This window comes from Penicillium coprophilum (assembly GCF_028826855.1).
Source record: "Penicillium coprophilum strain IBT 35676 chromosome Unknown utg000002l_segment0_segment0, whole genome shotgun sequence".
Lineage (NCBI taxonomy): Eukaryota > Fungi > Ascomycota > Eurotiomycetes > Eurotiales > Aspergillaceae > Penicillium > Penicillium coprophilum.
Genome location: NW_026622721.1, coordinates 980,205 through 995,332, shown reverse-complemented (window position 1 = coordinate 995,332; position 15,128 = coordinate 980,205). Strand labels below are relative to the sequence as shown.

General features: G+C 46.6%; 4 protein-coding genes across 4 annotated transcripts; 3 read left to right on the top strand and 1 right to left on the bottom strand.

Moving 5' to 3' along the window:
* Positions 1-515: 515 nt before the first annotated feature.
* On the top strand, positions 516-1,961 carry N7500_001778 (alpha-mannosyltransferase; the record flags this gene model as incomplete). The annotated part of the gene is made up of 1 exon (XM_056672924.1): positions 516-1,961. The coding sequence occupies one exon, from the start codon at positions 516-518 to the stop codon at positions 1,959-1,961; it is 1,446 nt and encodes a 481-aa protein (XP_056536443.1).
* A 3,888-nt stretch (positions 1,962-5,849) lies between these two features.
* N7500_001777 (Peptidoglycan-binding Lysin subgroup) lies at positions 5,850-9,783 on the bottom strand (the record flags this gene model as incomplete). Its single annotated transcript, XM_056672923.1, has 3 exons — positions 5,850-6,848; positions 6,900-7,630; positions 7,698-9,783. 3 exons carry the CDS (start codon positions 9,781-9,783, stop codon positions 5,850-5,852), a joined length of 3,816 nt encoding a protein of 1,271 aa, XP_056536442.1.
* Positions 9,784-11,101: 1,318 nt separating this feature from the next.
* On the top strand, positions 11,102-12,327 carry N7500_001776 (uncharacterized protein; the record flags this gene model as incomplete). The annotated part of the gene is made up of 3 exons (XM_056672922.1): positions 11,102-11,328; positions 11,419-12,136; positions 12,208-12,327. 3 exons carry the CDS (start codon positions 11,102-11,104, stop codon positions 12,325-12,327), a joined length of 1,065 nt encoding a protein of 354 aa, XP_056536441.1.
* A 1,036-nt stretch (positions 12,328-13,363) lies between these two features.
* Positions 13,364-15,121, top strand: N7500_001775 (uncharacterized protein; the record flags this gene model as incomplete). The annotated part of the gene is made up of 1 exon (XM_056672921.1): positions 13,364-15,121. One exon carries the CDS (start codon positions 13,364-13,366, stop codon positions 15,119-15,121), a length of 1,758 nt encoding a protein of 585 aa, XP_056536440.1.
* Between the last annotated feature and the right edge of the window lie 7 nt (positions 15,122-15,128).

The following is a 15,128-nucleotide window of genomic DNA, read 5'->3' as shown; positions in this document are numbered from 1 at the left end:
ACAGTCATTGCTTAGTGGATTATCGATTGAGTTTTTATTCTCCTCTCCATCTCTAGGCTTTGGGGCAGGGGATTCCACATAGATTGCCAATATTTTGACATCCACCCATCTAGAAACGAGCTTGCTGAACACCGTAACGCCAAAAATATATATCCGATATGCTTTACCTTCTAAGCATGTCATTTATGCATTATTAGTAGTATTTCATAATTTTGGGAGCCCCGTATATTACCGATTGTCAAGACTATGTCTAACACGAATGCTATACTCTACACTTTGATGTAGAGGCCTATTGTTGTCAATCTCAAAGCGGTCTGTGCAACCAAGGGATGATCTTGCAAGCCTTCACCACAGAAATGTCAGCCTTCTCACTAACGCTCTAATGTCGTCTACATAACTTGTGATAGCTCAACGGTTCAAACGGGTACCTGGCGACGTCATTGGCTCGATCGTCGATCTTAGAGTCCGATCAAGCTTCTGTGGGGTCAACGGACTTACATCCGAGACACTTCATGATGATCCCGCTGATCCCGCGATTTTTGCGCGTGCGAACGCTGTTGACAGCCTTGGGACTCGCTATCTTTCTTACCTGGGCAATATTGGGATTCAAAGTCTACATCCCCAAACCCATCTCGTCAAATGCAACTACAGCACTGACACCCGCACATCAACAATTCTGGCGGGAATTCCATGTTTTGTTAGAGAGATATGCGCCCAATACAGATCCAATCATTGAATATGAGAAGGCACCGACGGAAGGGTTCAATGCTCACAATGCACTACCGCGACCAGATACCCTCTACGTCCCAGAGGAAGACATCAACACCATGAAAGAAGCGCATGCCGGGTTCGTTAATGCGATCACCGACTCCCCACCTGAACTCCCCTACATACCCGACACAAAAGGCATAGTCTCGACAGCAGGGGGTTTCTACCTCCCAGTGCTAGTGATATCCCTCCGCATGCTCCGCCGAACCGGCTCCACGCTACCGATGGAAGTCTTCCTCTCTGACGAGGACGAGTACGAACCCTACATATGCGATGAAGTGCTACCCTCCCTGAGCGCGCGATGCGTAGTCTTATCCCGCATCCTCATTGCCACTCCAGCCCAAATTCAAAAATATCAATACAAACCCTTCGCAATGCTCTTCTCATCATTTGAAGAAATCCTCTTCCTAGACGCGGATGCCTTTCCCCTTGAGAAACCGGAGAGTCTTTTCGCTACCGAGCCCTTCCTCTCCAATGGCATGGTCACCTGGCCCGACTTTTGGGCTTCCTCCGCCTCCCCAATCTTCTACGACATCGCAAACTACCCAGCTCCACCAATGGACCTACGCCAGTCAACAGAGTCAGGCGAGGTTCTCTTATCCAAAAAGTCCCATCTCCGCTCCCTGCTCCTTACAACTTACTACAATTACCACGGCCCCTCGCATTACTACCCACTCCTCTCACAGGGCGCTGCGGGAGAAGGTGATAAGGAAACTTTCATCGCAGCCGCGACTGCCCTGCACGAATCCTTCCATCAAGTCAGCGAGCCTATTTGTGCTCTCGGCCACGGCACCCACGGTGGTATGGCGGGCTCCGCAATGGCCCAGTTTGATCCCGTACAGGACTTTGCCCTTACAAGCCGCGGGACATGGCGTATCAAAGGCGATGATGCCCCCGCACCACCTGTCTTCTTTATCCACGCCAACTTCCCTAAGTTTAATCCCGCCACCATTTTCGAGCCCCATGAGGTGAGCCCCACGTTTACGGATGAGGGTACTTATACTCGGGCTTGGACATTGCCGGTGGATGTCGTACGCGGGTTCAACAGTAGGGCTGATGTCGAGAAGGGATTCTGGGAAGAGATTCTTTGGACGGCTTGTGAGCTTGAAGATAAGTTTCAGAGTTGGATTGAGTATGAAGGCATTTGTGATGGGGTAAAAAGTTACTGGAACACTATCTTTGTGGAGGATTGATTGAATGTGCGGGCTGTATGGCATGGCAAATTGGACTATCCCCCTGGACCTAATATGCATCATCGATCTTTACATGTGTCTTCGCTGGAAGGGACAACCACTGACTTTCTTCTGGTTGCCGGCTTCGTTTACCTTTATTGCCATCTGCAAGGCAGTGATGGGACGGACTACCATGAAATAATACACTTGCATTTTGCATTTCGGCTCGCATACTCCTTCACTGGAGCGGTTTTCGGACTGGCTCTCACAGTAATTTGTCTTCTAGGGTCCACAACCAATCCATTGAGAGAGCTATAGGGCGAGAAGATGCCGATTGGCATCCTCTGATCAGGTAGTGTCGGGAAATACCCCAGCTGTTCACTTTCTCCCATGCATTGACTGACGTCTTTGGAGTATACGGCCCTCTCGCTAAGTGTAGCCGCCAATTCATTCCCCCAACTGTTTGATGGATTGGCGTCCTTGCTGTCATCTCCAGAGGGTAAGCCTTGTTGGCGTGCCTTTCAAGGTTTGTATCGCGGAGCTACTATATGTGTTTAGACTCACCACGTAGATGAAGGTCAACGGAAACTCTGACGTTATCTATGGATTAATATTGGTGGATCCGTAATATTCACATTAATTTGAAATGATTCGGCAGAACTGAGGGTCAAGGCCCATCGAGGAGGTGGATAAGAAGGATTTTTCGAACACTGACATACCTAGGTAAAAAGCATTCTCAAAGCTACCGAGGTTACCCGCAGCATTCCTTCCCCAATTTCTGATTCCCCTTGTCCTCGACATTTACCTTGACTGTCTTTTAAGATAATCCTCTTCAATTGTCTGACAGTTCACTGGGATTCTTTCTTTCAAGGTTGTCCACCATGGGGATTCATGGCATGGCACGGAGGGCACACCATCGCTAGCCACGGGGCATTCCCTTCGGCTGTAACACCTTGGAATCAAAATAAGCGATCGCCAGGGACTACACTGTGTCAATGTATGCCCGTTATGGACAGTATACATACTTTGGAGATTGCTAGATATTTATATGAATTGTGTCTATCCAATTCCTGGAGAGTTGAGCATCATCATGCTGGTGGTAAGGCGAGAAGAGGGACTAAAACAGGGGAAAGAGCGATTTATATATATCCAGATCGGTAGGTACTACCCCAAGGAGCGCGTGACCTAGAGCACCTGATCTTATCTATTCACATTGCCTTCCCGTCTGGGCATCTCCTTCACTTTACCTTGTAAAGTCTCGCCGCACTTAGTGAAAATGTTACAGTTCCTTCCAGATGTCTTTTTAAAACTTCTTTTCAGATGTACTTTTCCCCCATTTCAGTGTTATAGCCAGGAGAACGGGAGAGGCCATCTACAATATGATCCTCTTCTCAACCTTTTCTTCTATCGCCATGGGCTCTTCTCTCTTCAACTAGAGAGGGACCATACAATGCCAATACGCGCAACTGCTTTCCACCCCCAGAACGACCGCAGGGCAACCGCACAGAAGTGTATTCGGTGCTTTATATATATTAAAGTTGGCCCACCTGCAATGTTTGAACAATACCTCATTTTGCAAAAACTGATACTTGAAATAGTATAGTATGCGGTGGGAAAGGTGTCGAATAGTATAGGTTACAGGCGTAAATTTGACATGACCTTTTCAAGATTGCTCCTTCCTTGATGACCTGCATTCACATTTCATAGAGATCGCTTTCTTGTTTCCGCCTTGACAAATTACCTAGCACTCCAGGGCTTGACCGTTAATTAGCACATGCTCAAGATTGTCATGGGGCCAACTTTTGAAAAACTTCAACTTTCCTTTCAACAGCCCTGACATCCCCTCGCCAGCACCACTTGGCCAAGTATCTCGCCAAATATCTATAGTCCTTTGGTTATTCCTCCTTCCCATGATATCTGACCAACGAATTCCAAGCCCCGACATACTGATTGTTGAACAGCCGGTAAATGTACATTACTTCTGCCCCTACAATTTCCACTGGGATAAAACCTTCATTTCGTGCCCGTACTCGCTTAATCCTTCTTCAATGGGAGCGTGGATACTGGTATCAATATTATCCTCTGGATCGTCTACCTAATCAACGTCTTCATTATTATTTTAGTCGACTATTCAAGCATTTTCCAACAGAAATAGATTGATAAAAATGCGAGTCCTTACACCTTACACTAACGGCTCATCGGGCTCCGCTCCTATAAGTAGATTCAACATTTGGAAGACCTTAAGCGGAAACTCGATTATATAGAGGGTGACAAAGACCAACCTCTTATCTATGATGAATATTGCTATAGGCCTATAGTCTTCCGCACCTTAACGCCCTAGATATCCTAAGGCGATAATTAAGCTTAGTGGTCTTGGTATGGGCTTTAGACCCCTTAACCTTTTTACCTTAGTGCTGATTGCCTTCCTGAGAAAGTATGGTTTAATGATCTAACTTAATGATTATACACTTATTATAAGTTTTAAGTAGTTCTAGATAGATATAATATATAAGTGAGTTAATAGGCTAATCACTAAGGTTACTTTGAAGATAAAGGATAAGATACTCAACTATAGTAACTACTATAAATACCCCTTTTATCTTAAATCACTACTACTAGTAATTAATAATAATATATATTCCTAGTATATATCCTTATTTCGTAATCGGCTCGGTACTCGGTTCGAGTAAATGCGGGGTACTGTATCCAAGCATAAGAACCCCAAGATCCTTAGGATCCTGTTTCCTCCTGCAAGAGTTAGTCTTGCAACTTGAGAAATATATTTGATCCTCTCTCCCAATCATTAAAGCCTTGTATCTTACCCGGTTGACAGGCCTTACACGTGAAAAGGACAATATAGAGCTAAATATTCCTTAAGACTATAGTGAATTTATCATCCACAAAGCCTAATACCCGAATAGTGTAGATAGTAAGATAAAAGCATGAGTTCCACGCACTACTAAACAATAACGTAGCCAGGAAGATATCGAATCATACCGACTGATTGAAAATGCGTCGGTGCAAAGGGACTTGCGATATTTTGAGGAAAATCCGAATTTTGTCGAAGCTCAAGGCCCGATAGAGCCCGCCGAGCCGGAGATGGCTGTCGCGCGCTTTTCTCGTGTTTCTGCTGTATCAGGTGTCTCAGATGGCAGGAGTGACTACACCAGAGTCGTATTAGAGGCAGTACTCCTCGCAGAAAACCTGGACGTAGACTTAGCAACGGAGGCGCAAGCGTACTGCAAAGACGCTGCTCTAGGTAATGGGGCAGGGACCTAAGGTGAAGACGGAAGAGAGGCTCCAGAGTCAGATCCAGATAATGACCAGCCCAATTTAGATCAGGGCCTTGCCCATATGAGGAGAGCTCAAAAGGAACAGGGACAATTGGAGAAGAGACTAGAAGATGAGCGGCTTCATGAGGAGCTCGGGGGATCGCCAATTTGAAAGTGGCCCTTGAATTACCTACGTAGACTGGATGATGTCAACTGGTTCTTTCCAAGGTTGTAGCAAGTACCAAGATGCTTTCCTCAATCTCATGATAACGAACACTTCAATGTTCCAAAGTTTTTAATCTTACTCGTATTCATCTCGATCGCTATTCTGGACCTTTATGGAAAGTGACAGGAAAGCCCGGGCGGTCCAATCATTAGCTCGTATCTATTGGATTTCACGAAAATGAGAGGGTTTTTAGTCAAAGTGACACCTCTGCTCTTCAAAGTCCGAGTCTGAGTCCACTGTACTCCGTTTCCCACCAAGCACTGGCATCATTTCTCGCAGTATTTCCTACATAAAGGGTGGGTGGTATTGCTATTTGAAAAAAGGAAATGTGTTTAAGAGTGATATTTCTAGAACTAATTACCCTGCCCGACTCGAGATACATACCGCTAGCATTCTTTCACAACATGAGCATCAAGCCTTTTTACAAGCTTTTATAATGTCCTGTATAATTGCATCATTCGTCCGGAACTCTTTGCTGAAGGAGCTCAGAGTATCATCGGTCATCGCTTTCCGGAAAGCAGCAGCTTTGGTGAAAGTCGACTTGCTAGCCCTGCCAACAACCGAGGCATCGGCTCCCATGACGAGACCAAGGATGGCGAAGGGAGCTGAAGATGGTTCCTTCACAATATCATAGATAGAAAGAGCTGCGTTGCCAGCCTCGCCGATAACCCAAGCCGCACGGGCAACGTTCGCCACGCCACCAATCGCCTCGACTGCCTCTCCAGCGAACGGAATGATCATAAGAACAATGCTGACAATGTCCAAGATGAAACTGATTTTAGCCTTCTCATCGGCCGCTTCCTGTTCTTTGCCGATTTTTGTAATGTTCTTCATTTGTTCGGTTGTGTCTGCAATCATGAAAACGGGCATGCTGAGCGCAGTAGCGACGTCTTCGTCCGAAGCATCCATGACCCCGATACGCATCTGGATGAAACTCCCAAGAATGACGTCTTGAAGTGCCGTGATGTTAGGTACTGCAGTATCGATGATTTTCTTGAGATTAGGAACATTGATGTTATCGTCCGCAGCCTTTACTGGCCAATTGTGGTAAGTCACGCCATGGCCAGCACAAGGAGGGCAGTTTTTGGTAAGGTTAGGACAAGGGGGACAGGTAACAACATTCTCAGGGTCGGCATATGTGTCTTTCCACATAATCCAGTCCTTCTCAATTCCATAATCGGCTTGAAGGGCTTTGTAAAACCCATCTTCATCACGTACTGTATATGTGATAACGACTTGACCTTGGCCTGGCTGTCCTTCTGGGACGACCATTTCTGTACAAGCCGCATCGCCACTGCCATCTGATGCAGATGACCATTTGCAGTCCATGTAATCCCTTCCATCACCCCACATAAAGCGTGGCAATGAATCATCGATGCCGTTTCTGACCCATTCGGCATAATATTTGAACTAGAGGCATATTAGCTTGAATGCGAAAGCATCACGGGGGGGGAGACTCACGTATTCATCATAATTGTCAGCTGCACTTTGATAGTTTTTCAGGATGTCGGGAAGAATTTTGATTAAAACCCAAACAACAGCCTGAGCCCGACAGCCTAAATCAATCTTATCAATGTTGTTCCTCAAGTCCTCCAGATTGTCCGGCCAATCGTGAGAAGAACATCCAGTGGGTAGAGCGGGAAGATCAATGTCCTGAGCTTCATCGGAGTCGGGTTCAACACCCAAGTTCCAGTCTTGAAGGTCGATAGCCCAATCAGTGACGCCTCCAAAGTTGAGTCCTTTGATCCAATCAATGCGTGCCTCCTTGGTGTCGTCGGACATGTATGCCACCCAAGTAGTGATTTCGCCTTGAGTACCGTAAACCATGATGTCTGAAGCGGAATCCTCATCATACCACGTGCGGCCCTTGTAGCCGCTATCACTCGCATTCACACCCTCCATGATCAGATTGAGCTCGGCGTTTGAGATGTAGCCAGAAGTGTTGGTACAAGTTCCAGCCTCGGCAGTGGAAACATCAAAAGCGCCACCGTATTTGCACATAGGGCCAGTGCAGGTTGGGTCGACCATGCCAAAGCTGCGACCGTAGCTTGAAACTCCAACAAAGATTTTGCTCGCAGGCACACCGGCCTTGGTGATCATCGCAAGAGAGTTGATAGTCTCAGTCTTGTTGACATGCGATCGAAGACAGTCTCCGGTGGGGCAGCCCTCATCTGCGTAGGCATTATTATAATCTATTCAAATCTTGATGGTTAGTGAGTTTCATCAATAATATACGTGGGATGATATTTATAAACTCACCCCACTGGCCATGAAGGTCGTAAGTCATGTAGATGAAGTATGAAACATAGTCGGACATTTTGGCGATTGGGAATGTCTTCAGGTACCAATATGAAGCAGGCAGAGCAATTGAAAGGGACTTATCGCCAAGGGTGCTCTTCATCAACTTCAGGAAATTAAGGTAATTGTCGTCGTCAGTTTTGGAGCCTGCAGGTACGCCAGGGATATCAGTGGCTCCAGGATACTCCCAATCAAAGTCGATACCGTCTAGTCCATCATATTTCTCAAAGAATGCCTTAATATTCGTAGCAAACTTCTCACGATTTCCAGACTTGACGACATCACGGTAAAGCTGGAACGTTGCGGCGGAGGTTGACTCGGCCCAACCTCCAAACGAAAGAATCTTTTTGTATAAAGCATCATTCTTGACGAATTTTTCAAACTGCGCTTCGTACTCATCGGTCTCGAATGCAACATCAAAATCGGAAGTCAATCCAGCAAAAGCGAAGTGCACATGGGTCACGGATGTGTCGCTGATTTCATTGACGTCCATGTTCAGACAGTCGCGCTTGAGGTTGAAGACTTCAAAATAAGCAACATGGTAGAATTTGTCCGGAGCGTCATCATTGTTAACGATATCTGTGCCACAGTTGGAGATACATCCATTTTTGCCACTTTGGAAGGCCCCTGGGGCTTTTGTCGAGGCGGGTGACTCGGTACAAAATTCACCAGTGGTGCCACAGAAGCCCCAACCTGAGCAACAAGCATTCAGGGGACAAGGGTTGAGCTTGGTAAGATTCCAACCATTATAATCTCCTGACGGAGCTTTGGTACCAGGTACCTGAGGACCACAAACAGCATTACTCAATGGGGCCGGCATGGGGGTATTGCCTTCACTCAAACAGATGATTTGGCCTATTTTGAGATCGTTCACGCCACAGCCAGCCCACCCCCAAGTTTCTTTGTTGAGTTCATAGATATCATCTTGTGTGATACCAAAATGAACCGCGAGATCTGCACAGTTGTCGTTCGCCTGGATAGTATAGGTGCCACAAGTGCCATCTGACTGCTGCTTAGGGATGATATTTGGCAGAGATCCCGCTGAGCAGCAAACACGTTGCGAAACTTTCAAGGTACTGCAAAGACTAGTCTCGGTGTTGTACTTGTCAAAATCGGCTCCTGATATACCACAGCGACTTGCTAATGACGCACAACCGTCTCCTGAGATGACTTCGACGGTCCTGCAATCACCACGAGGGGCTAAAAAACCTTCGACTGGTGAGGATATTGATCTCTTGCTGACTTCAGAGACACCAAGCAAAGTGGTCTTTAATTGGATCGAGTCATGACCGTCCGAGTCAAGACAGTTGCCCTCGGACCATGTCTGCAAGGCGTGATCGATATCTTCAAGTTCATCCAATGAGTTCACAATATAAACACCAATGGTATAATCTCGCTTCGAGCTTGAGTCGCAGGATTGAGCTGTCTGGGATCCGGCTGTAAATTGCTTGTCGAAGTCGAGAAGATATGATCCAACAGCGCTTTGATAGACATCTGCACCGGCATAAAGCGCAGCCACGGAGTCCCCAGCCTTTGACAGAAGTATGGTAGTGCCACATGACGCAGCATTGGTCATGTAGGATGCTAGATTCGCGATTGCGGTATTGGAATCATTGGTAGCCTTGATAGTACCAGCAGGGCCCACCCGAACGGTAACATCTGAAGGTTGCTGGGATGCCCCGCAATACTTCGATACGATCAATGACTGCTCGACAATTTCTGAATCCTTGCTATTGACATTGCTCCATTTCATTTCTTGCACATTCAAGGTTTGGGATCGCTCGGGGAAAGGCTCAAGGACAGCACAAGAGCGTACAACCAAGTTGGAGCTCGAGTCCCGGTCGATATGATAGTCAAATAAGATAGGCTGCTCACAAATGCTTAAATAACTTTGGTCAACAATCCAGGTCCAGTTACTCGGATTTGAACCGACAACTGAGCAGGACTCTGGACAACCAGGGGCAGGCAAGGCATAGGCAAGAGAAGGAAGGGTAATGAGGAAATTCAAAGAGAGGAAAGGAACGAAAGCCCCTATGGCAGTCCTCATCGTAAAAGAATGAAGAGAAAGACTGCCTAGGCGAAATGGTAGTTGGCAAATGAAAAGAAACTTGAAAGGACGGCGGAGATGATGTTAAGATATACCCATAACTACTTAATATATAGGTAGACTGCAAAAACCTATACTCCATTATTGAATGGCCACGCACAATTTGCAGACTACGAGCTTGAAGCGATGTGGGACGGGGCATCCTCGGCACCTGGGAGCCCCTAGGTCTCCGTGTGTCTTACCTTGACAGGATTTGGTGAAGCTAGTAGGGGTGTTGGTGAAGCTAGTAGGGGTGTTGGTGAAGCTAGTAGGGGTGTTGGTGAAGCTAGTAGGGGTGTTGGTGAAGCTAGTAACAGCCGGATCAGAATATTACCATGGAGTACGGAGGTCCGTTTCATTGTTTGTTTTGATATTGAAAAAAGTGGCGATTTACGGAGTACTGGACAGAGCACTATACGAAGCATCGCACAATATTCCTGAATTGGTAATTAGCCAGCCCCGGCCCTGATATCCGGCTGATCAGTGATTGGCTATTAGAGTAACCCCATACATATATGTACTCGGCGCTACCAGTGGCCAGTGTCTTAGTCAAGGTCCTAGTCAGGGGCTTAGTGGACATTTAGAGACGACTACTTCAGGCTTGACAATGCAATCTTCCAAGGTTCGCTTCCAAGATCAAGACGGCACAGTACGAAGAAGTACATACAAGCTTTGCCAAGCATAGGTCTGAAGAGTCTTATAATACTCCGCACAGCCTCGCGCGGTATTTTTTATCAGTATCTGAGTGGGTCTGAAAATGGCCCCCTGCCCATCCCAAATTTTGGCCCCAACTACTAACCGGCCCCTGTAATTCTTGATACAAAAATCACAGGGGCCGGTTGACGAGCAACCGAAGAAACTAATTTAGCGCTAATGCTAGCTGATTCGTGAGCACCAATTGTAATATGTCTTCAATCTGGGTGTCTCGGCCTTGCGGTACTAGCACGTACATGATACAATTAGCTTCGCTTCCATGCTTTGGTTATTTTCCCAGGGTCACGGCTCGGAGTAAACTTAGTATGGCTTCTGTATGGAGTACGGAATGGAATAGCAGGATCGGCTAGGGTTTGCCAAGAGACCGAACTTTTGATAATAACTCGTGGCACGGAGTACAGGGAGATTTTAGTATGCTCGGACTATTCATTTGGGAAAGGTGGGAAAAGAGTCTCCCATAAAAGAACTTGAGAGCCTGGTCCGTCTGCGTCTTTTGAATTGACCGAGCTCTTTATCTTTTTTTTAAAACTTTGACCTCCGATCAACCAAGACTGAGGTTATCACGATGCTCTCCCGGGTGCCTGCGTTCTCTATTCTGGGCCTTGTGATAGTGTGGCTTGTTCATTTTACGAGCCTCAGCTATGCAGCCCATTCCGTTTCTCATAATCATTTGCACACACACCATCGAAGAGCCAATATTGAAGATGTTGAAGGTATCATTGATAACGGGCTTAATGAACGTGCCCATGCCTACGAAAAGCTGTTTTTATGGGAGGCCTATAAGATAATTGGGTATGTTATCACCGAGAGGGTTTTGCCTTCTTAGAGCATCTATCCAATATTCCAGTTGACCATGACTAAGTTTTCGGTCTTTCAATATAGTCAAATTGACGGTTACAATAAACAAAAACTCATACTTCCTTTCCGCTTGAAGAATGACGGAACAGCACTTGTCTCGGCCGGGCGAGATAATCGACATCTGATAACTGTTGGCGGCTCGGAGACGTCGACAAATTATGCTTTGGATTATCCTGAGTTCATGCTAAGATTGGGAGGCAAAAACACGGCGATCGAGACTCATCCTGACATAACGGCGCCAGATTCTGAGGATGATCTTGTGAGGGCAGAGCAGGAGTTGACTGATAAACATCTTGATGGGCTAATTAAGATGAAAGAAGTCAACCCTTACCTCAAGGTAGGTGACAGCACTCAAATTCATACCCGATTCATTGAGAAAGTCACGGAAAGGGTGGACGCAATCAGAAATGATGCGGAGAAGTCTAGTATTGGGGATGTTTCCAACCGTCTTAGTCGCGCCGACACGATTAGTCAACGAATGATACTCCTCAGGAAAGCCTCGACAATCAACTGGCTGATCAAGTATCTAACCAGAGACGATGGTTGGAATCTCCAAAAAACTGAGGACGGTATAACCCGTACCACTGTTGCCACCGTGGACGACGCAGAGACCGGAGTTCCAGGTGCAGCCAAGATATCCAAATACCAATCAATCGACTTTCCGGCAACCTTTGCCGATCCACTCAACACTGCAAAGATTGAAGGGAAGAACATTGAAAGTGGAGTTGATTTTCAAACCTGGGTGAGTTTCCCTTCTTTCAAGGTGTCATCTTATAGGCCCTACAGGTACTGACTGTATATCTTGATACACAGGCCAATGAGCTTGGAGACGTTTTACCCAGTACCAATGGTCCTTCAGCAAGCGACTCGAGTGTTAGCCATTGGCAAGAGATCGTTGCTTGGGAGGATAAATCTTGGATAGATGAGTGTTGATCCTCGAGAGATTTGGCGTTCATCCTCGGTGAACTAGGAAAGATGTAAATAATGTTTTCTACTAGCCCTCAAGTTGCACGATCAGTCTTACTAAGTACCACGTACACATTTAAGATATTCCTCATTCAGGATCCAAGAGATGCAGATGAGTGCAATTTAAAGCTATCGTGGATGTTCTATTACATATTATCCAACATCGGCAGTGATGGCTAGTATAGAATCTCCCCAGGGTCCTCCGAGAGTCTCTGGAAACCGCGATTTCTGTTTGGAGTCAGGGGCACCTCTCGAGATTAGCCATTCTTGTATTTTTATTTTTGGCGGAATTTAATTAAAAAAAAAAAAAAAAAAAACGTGGAAAGAAATCGCGGTTGGAATGATATTCATAGTCTCGACGTACTTCTAACGTTGTTCATGGTTTGTGTATGAGCTTGTAAGTTTACGGTACAGTTGCCGTCGCAGGTCCACTGCAGGGGCAAATTGAATGTCAAAGCTGAGTGGAATCGAGAAGAAAAATAAATTAAAATAATAAAAAAAAAGGCGGTGCGATCTAACCGGCCCCTGTAATTTCGGATACAAAAATACGGCTCCTCGCATAGCGAGGGTCCGCCACCCAAATGCAACTTTTTTCGTCACTTGTACTTCAACCAGCTTTTACACCACCATGCAGTAAACTAATTAATATAGAGTGGGAAATGTATAGAGTAGTCAATTTAGTACTAGAATACAGATTTATAGAGCCCCCCCTTCGTTTTTGGGCCCTGCCATGCTTCCTGATTTCAATCAACACCTTCCTCCACTTCCGCCTTGTCTTTTCTTGATCGGCCTTTTCCGTCCTATGCGAGGGTCCGTATTTTTGTATCCGAAATTACAGGGGCCGGTCACTTCGTCTATGAATACTTGCTGGTCGAAGCACAATCCTGTCCTTCGAGAAGTTGACTTCCCCCTTCCTTTTTCTCAACGTCGAACTTCATTTTCCCCACCTTGTCACTGCACGCAGCATCAGCGCCACTGGCATCACTACCCGTATGATTTCCTAATGGCGGCTACCGAAAAGTCCGGTATCAGCCTGATGGGCCAATACAATATCGTTCTACCGAAAAGACAGGCGTATGACTCTTCCGGCAAACCTATACCTGCATGCGACCCCGATCAATGTGCTGCGGCAATAAAGGGGGAGGATCTCCCCGACGATCTAAGCTCGTTTTGGCACCAGAGAGCAGTTATCCGTGGGATTCGTGATTCACTTCAATTTGCAACAAGCCCGGCAATTCTTGAGCTATGCTCCGGCGATGATGGCCAGGCCCATCAATTTTCCCGCGCCCGCAATGCTCGCCTAATAATGAGTGACATCATCCCCGATATGCAAAATCCTGCCTCTCAGCCGTACTGTATCTGGTATCCCGACCTTGCATCAGAGGGAGTATATCGCGAAGTTGCCCGTCGGTATCCGTCTATGCGGTATCAAGTGGGCCGAGCGTGTGCTGCAGCAGGCTATACAGATCTCTACAAAGAATTGGACCTTTTGCCTGACGTTTCTATCGCGGAAGAATCCCGCGAAGTTAACAAAGACGCTGAAATCTACAAGATTATCATGTCCGCCCCCCAACGATATGCTATCATGGAAGATTTCTCTCGATCTGTTCATCTTCAAACCCCACGAACGCCTGTGTTTCTGAATGGCGATATGAAGCCCCGATGGACTTTGGGACAGCGAGTTCTCCCTGGTAAAAATTTACCTGAGACGACTGCTGATGATATTGATATCGAGGAAGATGGATTTATCGGCTTTGAAGATGTCAGCCTGAAGGATATCAGTGGAATGGAGGACTACGCTGAACTGGGCCCAGGCCAGTCCGATCAATTGTGGATGCCTCTTCCGCCTGATCTCCCAAATCTTGAGAAGCGCCTTCAGACACAGATAGCCGCGTGGGAGGGCAATGTGGATCGATACAGTCGACTAATGCACCCACGCAGGCTAAGAACCAAACTTGAATACAATTGTATTCTTCGTGGCATTTATCACAGTACAACCTTCGCTAGATGGTGGGCCTATCAGCTGGAAACAAACCCTGGACGGGCTATCCTCCCAGGTAAATTGCTCAGCCAAGGCAATGAACGGGAGTGTAGAGAGATTCGCACTGCAATTAATGCCCGCATGATAATGAACAATGATATCTCTGGTATCGACGATGACTCGGACTGCCTCCCATGGGTTATATGGGGGCCCGTGAAGCCCTCTGCGAACACTTTAGCTGATCTGGTTCGAAAGTGTCCGTCCATGGGACATCAAGTTGCGATCACTTGTATCATGTGTGATTACGGTTCGATATTCCGAAGTTTGAAGCCCCCCTACACCAGATCCTTGTATGTGGCTGCCAGGCGAAGTGAAAATCCATTCTACCTACAATACCTTGAGGAAATCATGAAGGCGCGCGACATAACCCCCCCGGACTTTCACTACTTCAAAGACTTTGATCACACTGCACCAGGCTTACAGACTGATCTGGAGCCTAGAGATGATCTCACGAGTCCCACTGTCAGCTACCATGATATGGAGATCGGGTATGGGCAATATCCCTGTGGAAATGAACACGAAGAAACTCGAGGTACATATGGAGGTGGGCTAGCAAACCCGGGAATGGTGGAGAGATATATGTGGCTCTCAACTGAAACTGCACAGAAGTTGAAAGATGAACTTGACGCGCCCTACCCAGGTGCGGATATTGGTCTTTTGTATGATGATGGAGAACTTCGATCCAAGCTTTCACGCCGTATACAGCCCATGGATCGGTAGTATACAG